General features: G+C 38.3%; 1 protein-coding gene across 1 annotated transcript in view; it reads right to left on the bottom strand.

The window, feature by feature from the left end:
- CARD6 (caspase recruitment domain family member 6) overlaps positions 1-5,837 on the bottom strand; it is a 17,393-nt gene extending 11,556 nt beyond the window's left edge. Inside the window, 2 exon segments of the mRNA XM_017896003.1 lie at positions 2,669-3,226; positions 4,925-5,837. Coding sequence (XP_017751492.1) covers positions 2,669-3,226; positions 4,925-5,207 — 841 coding nt within the window. The 5' untranslated portion in view covers positions 5,208-5,837.
- Between the last annotated feature and the right edge of the window lie 893 nt (positions 5,838-6,730).

Genomic DNA, 6,730 nt, shown 5'->3' with positions numbered 1-6,730 from the left:
ACCCTCTTCATAAGAATATATTTGGCCATGCGCAGTGGCTCCTGCCCATAATTCCAGCACTTTGGGAGACCGAGATGGGCGGATCACCTGAGATCAAGAGTTCAAGACCAGCCTGGCCAACATGGTGAAACCCCGTCTCTACTAAAAATACAAAAATTAGCCAGGCGTGGTAGTGGGCACCTGTAATGCCCGCTACTCAGGAGGCTGAGGCAGGAGAATTGCTTGAACCTGGTAGGCAGAGGTTGCAGTGAGCCAAGATCATGCCACTGCACTCCAGCCTGGGCAACAGAATGAGCCTCCATCTCAAAAATAAATAAATAAATAAATAAATAAATAAATAAATAAATAAATACACACACACACACACACACACACACACACACACACACACTGCATCTATTCTGAGAACAAGCCCAGAGTAGCCTGCTAGAAGAGGAGAGACCAGCCTTTAACTACCTCATCACACATGCATGAGTGAACCCAGGGAACACCAGAGAACTGCCCAGCCAACCACAGACATGTGAACAATAATAAACTCTCAGTGTTTGAAGTGACTAAATTTTGAGATGATTTGTTATGTAGCATTATTGAGGCCAAGAGTTCAAGACCAGCCTGGGCAGCCTGGTGAAATCCAGTCAGTACCTGATACAGAAAAGAAATTTTCATGAAAATAAAACAATATGTAAGAGACACACTGCAATATTAGAATGTTACCTATGGAAGAAGGTAAATGGGAAATGGAGAAAAAAACAGAATAGATAAACGGGATTTTTGCGGAATAATGATGACACTATGCAATGAATTAATTAATTCAAACCTATGCACCAACTAAAATAAATAAATAAATAAAAATTAAGAATGGGGCCCCAAAATCATCATGTATTAAGAAGTTATTTGGGGGCGGGGCAAGAGGCATGGGTTGAATTATGTCCCTCACAAAATTCATATGTTGAAATCCTAACCCCCAGCACCTCAGAATGTGATGTTATTTGGAAATAGGGCCACTGCAGATGTGATTAGTTTTAATAATGTTATTAGGGTGGGCCCTAATCCAGTATGACTCGTGTCTTCTATTTTGTCCAAAGGGATGCACACTCAGGGACAAGGCTATTTGAAGGTAAAGACATAGCAGAGGGAAGCTTGCACAAGCCAAAGAGTGTCAACGATTTCCAGCAAACCACCAGGAAAGTTAGGATCCTTCAGATCACATCCTTCAGAAGGAACCAACCCTTGTCCACGTGCGGCAGCTCATGCCTGTAATCCTAGCACTTTGGGAGGCCGAGGTGGGTGGATTACTTGAGGTTAGGAGTTTGAGACCAACCTGGCCAACATGGTGAAATCCCGTCTCTACTAAAACTACAAATATTAGCCAGGTGTGGTGGCACGCACCTGTAATCCCAGCTACTTGGGGAGCTGAGGCAGGTGAATCGCTTGAACCCAGGAGGCAGAGGGTACAGTGAGCAAGGTCGCACCATTGCACTCTAGCCTGGGTGACAGAGTCTCGCTCTGTCTCAAAAAAAAAAAAAAAAAGAACGAACCAACCCTGTCAGTACTTTGATTTCAGATTTCTAGCCTCCACAAGAAATTTGTGTTTATTGTTTAAGCACCAATTTTGTGGTATTTTGTTACAGCATCCCTCACAAACTAATATAAGGTGTGATGAGGAAGAAATGACTCTCTTCCTACCCATAAGTGGATGATGAGTCCCCAAGATTTGAAATGAATGTGAGATGGTAGTTACATTTTCATCCTCTACTCAGAACTTAGTGATGTTTATTTTCCCAGGCAATATCACTCCAATGAAACACTTCTCATTTTGAATTTTCATTAAGAAATATTCAGATTTGGCCAGGTGCAGTGCCTCACACCTGTAATCCCGGCATTTTGGGTGGCCAAGCCGGGCAGATCACTTGAGTCCAGGAGATCGAGACCAACTTGAGCAACATGGCAAAATCTCATCTTTACAAAATACAAAATTAGCCAGGCATCGTGGCAGGTACCTGTAATGCTAGCTACTCAGGAGGCTGAGGTGGGAGGATCACCTGAGCCTGGGAGTTAGAGGCTGTGGTGAGTTGTGATCGTGCCACTGCACTCCAGCCTGAGTGAGACCGTGTCTCAAAGACATTCTTTTTTAAATAAGGAAATATTCAGATTCAAGATACAAATATAATTCTCATCAAGATGGCATTATGTGGACTGGATCAAGCCAAGTAACAATATTTTGGGATCTTAGCCATTTACTGACTGTTTTGACTTAAATAGTCAAACACATAATCCCCACATCTCTCTGGTCACAAAGGCACTAAAATAACCAAAGTGGTTTAACCTGAGGAATAGGTTAGCCTGAAATTAATGATTAGCAACTCCTTGTACGTATTATGGGAAATTAATGATTGGCAACTCCTTATACGAACTACAGAAATTTACAAACTGACAATCAATATTTACTTTTGCGTATGCTGTCCATCATTTCCTACGTCCTGGGAGCTCCTTTAAGTCAACACCTACCTCAAGGAGATTCCAGGTCAGAGAGGAACAAGGAATTCCTTGGTAGTTGATTTTCTGCTGACATCTGTGCCTTTGTCATCCTCCTATCCCCATTATGTCATGGCAAGCTTATTAACTTAATAAGTTGTTGCCTGACTAACTATGCAAGGTATTTCCATACCTTCTATACTTTTCTCCTGTTCCTCCTCCAATGAAAGGGTGGTTTCTGATTCCTCATAACTTGGTTCTTCACCAGAGAACTCTGTGGTTTCTGAATTCTCAAAGTCCTCTTCACCATCATATCCAACGTGCTCTGGGTCATCATAAACCTCCTCTTCCACAATGGCTTCTGCATCTTCAGGGGAGTCAACAGATCCTAGATATTCCTCTTTTCCTAAGTATAAAGAATCATCTAGTTCCTCATATCTCTGGCCATCCTTTATATATGCAATAGTTGCTGGAACTTCATATCCAACTTTCTCAACTGAATATGATAATGTGACTTCTGGCGTGTCATATTCCTTCTCATTCTTCCTGGCAGACAAAGCTGTTTCCCTATAACTAGTTTTCTTGTCCCTGAAAAACTCAGAGGTTTCCAAATCCAAGTGTTCCTTCTCACTGAAGAACACTGTGATCTCAGGGGTCTCAGGCTGTTTTATTCCAGGAGAAAAAGCATCTTCTGAATTCTTGCTTGCCTCCATAGATTGAGGAGGTACTATATTCTCATGTTTTAAAACTTCTGCAAAGAAAAGAAAAGAATTGTTTTCCCAATTAAGAAAAGAAACTGTATAATAGCTGGAGTTCCTGAGGCCTCAAAGAATCACCCCTCTTCTTCTTTTTTTTTTTTTNGTTATTAATCTCTATAGTGCCTAATTTATAAATTAAACTTTATTGTAGATATGTATGTACGGGAAAAAACATAGTATATACAAGGTACAGTACTATTTCCCATTTCAGGCATCCACTAGGGGGTAATAATGTCAGACAGATGACAAAGTAATATATCAAGAGCCTTTTAGAATCAATAACTAAAAGACCATTAAAAAAGTGGGCATACATTAAAATTAATTTTCTTTTGTTTTGAGACAGAGTTTCGCTCTTGTTGCCCAGGCTGGAGTGCAATGGCACGATCTCGGCTCACTGCAATGTCTACCTCCTGGGTTTAGGTGATTCTCCTGCCTCAGTCTCCCAAGTAGCTGGGATTACAGGCATGCACCATCATGCCCAGCTAATTTTTGTATTTTTAGTAGAGACGGGGTTTCACTTTGTTGATCAGGCTGGTCTCAAACTCCTGACCTCAGGTGATCCACCTGTCCCGGCCTCCCAAAGTGCTGGGATTGCCCAGCCACCTCTTATTTCACTGGAGGACAGAAATACCTAACACCTCCTATATAACTTGCATGTCAACGTATCAACTTTCAGAACTTTCTTTTTTCCACTAAAAAATAAAAAAATCAGATCACACCACTGTCTTGATTAAAGTTTGAGTCCTTCCCAGCAACCTTCCAGGGTAAGTGAGGAAAACAAAAAATTTGAATCGTATGAACAGTGTTTACTTGTGGACTTACTGTGACTCACAACAGACTCACGTATCCTGGGGCCATTGCTAATGAAATCTGATCACAAATACTTTCTAATCAGTAAACAAATGGCTCTAATTTGGAATAGTGTGCTTTAGAAATAATTTTAAAAAATTCTAAACATATAAATCTTGTCCTAAATTAGGTATCATTAACATTCACCTTTTTAACTGAGCCTCTACCTCTAACATCCCTTAAAATAATTTTGAATGTTTTTTTTAGATTCCTAGAAAAGGAGCTACACCTATCCTAGTAGTAATTTACAGAATTGCTAAGCAACTGGAAGAATTGCTTTTTCGTGGACTACTAGTTATCTTTGAACCATTTAAGAATTAGCACTGGAATTGCCCCGGGAAACAGCTGCTGCTGGCATTCTTACCACCAAAAAAAATGAAACTACTGATCTGCCATCTATGTGTTAAAAATTATTTTCCTTGTATTTTCAAAATGGCTATACTAAGTGAAAGATACAGCTTGTGGTCTTAGCACTGTAAATATCCACGAATTCACCTACTTGAAAAACAAACCCTGGACTGTGTTATTATTAACAGTATTTTCCTTCCAACTGTGAGAGTTCAGCATGTTACGGTCAGTATAATGAGCAGTTTACGTTAGCATTAAAACAACTGCAAGTTTTGAGTACAGTCTGAAAAACAACTTATCAATTCCGTAAACCAATAAGATGTTAAATTTCAGAAACTTTTAAATTCCAGTTTTCCTTATTTCATATTTCAATGAAAATTATCTCTGGAAAAGACTAACAAAATAAAAGGGACAATTTTCTTTCTTTTTTTTCTTTCTTTTCAGAAAGTCTGCCCCCTCCCTCTCACCCCAGAAAGTATACAAAGTCAACTTACCATGCCTTAAGCCGCAAATGGCAGCGGAATGTGGAAAAGTACTAAATAAACACTTGAGAAAATGCTGACAGGTCGTCTCTCCCTTTTTCTGTACCAAAATTAACAGCTTCCGACTCTTCTTCAGGAGATCTGTAACATTCTCCAGAGTCTCATACTCTTCCTCAGAAATCAGCCTCCGAGAAGTTAACGTGTCTAAGATAGAATCAGGATCATGTTGGAGGATTTCAAGCAACTTTTTTCGTTCTCTTTCTATGATCTCTGAGGGAGTACTCTCAGTAGCCATTGTTCCTGTTTCCTCTAAACCAGGAAATGGATTATGAAATCATCCTAATGAATAAGTAAAAGTTGAAAACAGAATGACAAAGAACAATTTTATTTGGCTAAGCTTTAACATGTCAATGATGCCTAGTGTTGGAGAGTGCAGATACAAGCACAGTGGGGCAACCCAGCTCAGAGCACTCTCTGATCCGGGGTCCTTGTGGATTATTTATCTGCTCTTTTGAAGGCTTGATAAATTCTCACCATGACTCAGACCCAGGGTCACCTCCTCCAAGAAGTCGCTCTTGAACTTCAGGTTGGACTAGGTATTCCCTGCTCAGAGAACTATACTATGATGCCAAGATTGTAAATTATTAATTAATATTTGGTGGGCAATCTGGCAATATACAGCAATAAATAAATAAAGTTGAAGACAGATAAAAATAAAACTTCATATCCTTCAACACAGTAATTCCAGTTCTAGGAAATTATCTTAAGGAAATAATGAAGCAAATACCCAAAGATGTATGTACAAGAATCTGCATTATAACATTGTTTACAATAGCAGAAAATGGAAAATAACCAAAATTGAGGTTTAGGGAATAAATATTGACATGTCGACAGTGAAACACCAAAGAACTATTAAAAAGGATAAAGTACATCTTTACATATTGACAAGTAATGATATCCATGATATATTGCTATGGAAACAGCAAGTTATAGATCTCATTTGTGTTTTAAAAAAGTTAATGTGTATACAGTATATGTATACAATATGTGTATACAGGTATACATTATATTTTAAAGAAGACAGTCAAGAGATATCCCAAACTTTAACACTGGTTATCTCTGAGAATATGATTACAGGGAAATTTATACTTCCACCTTAAACATTACTATTTTATATTTTATATTTTTGATTTTTTATTATATTTATTTTAAGAAAATTACCTGGTTGGTCTTTATTTACTCCTTCATAGTTCACAAGAACCTGAAAGTGATCTGCTCTGCATAACTAGCAACAGGATACTAGATGAATAAACTGATATTTCTTATAACATAATATTACATGGCATTCAAAAAGAATGAACTTCAGTGACCCACAATATAGAGAAATCATAACAATAGTAAGGAAAAACTGTAAATCCCAAAGGTTTATATATAATATGACACCTTTTTTAAAAGTTCAAATAAACACACACTTACATTTAAGATTACACATGAAGTCATTAAAATTTTACAAAACAAAAATCAAACAATGATGAATATGAAATTCAGAATGATGGTTATCTCACATAAGGGAAGCTTGGGGATGCGATGGGATTGAGGAGGAGATCATGGATATCCTACAATGTAGGAGTTGGGCTTATCAGGGCTACTCTATTATTAAAGGTAAATAGCTAATGTGTAAATAAAAGCAGAACATGCATGAACCAATGCTATTAGGAACCAAGTATAATGAGTAATCCAATTCTGGTATCTCCAAGGTTAAAAAAGTATTTTAAAATCCTGGCTGGACGAGGTGGCTCATGCCTGTAATCCCAGCTC

Source organism: Rhinopithecus bieti, unplaced genomic scaffold, assembly GCF_001698545.2.
Source record: "Rhinopithecus bieti isolate Rb0 unplaced genomic scaffold, ASM169854v2 scaffold_26977, whole genome shotgun sequence".
Lineage (NCBI taxonomy): Eukaryota > Metazoa > Chordata > Mammalia > Primates > Cercopithecidae > Rhinopithecus > Rhinopithecus bieti.
This window is presented reverse-complemented; position numbering and strand designations above follow the sequence as displayed.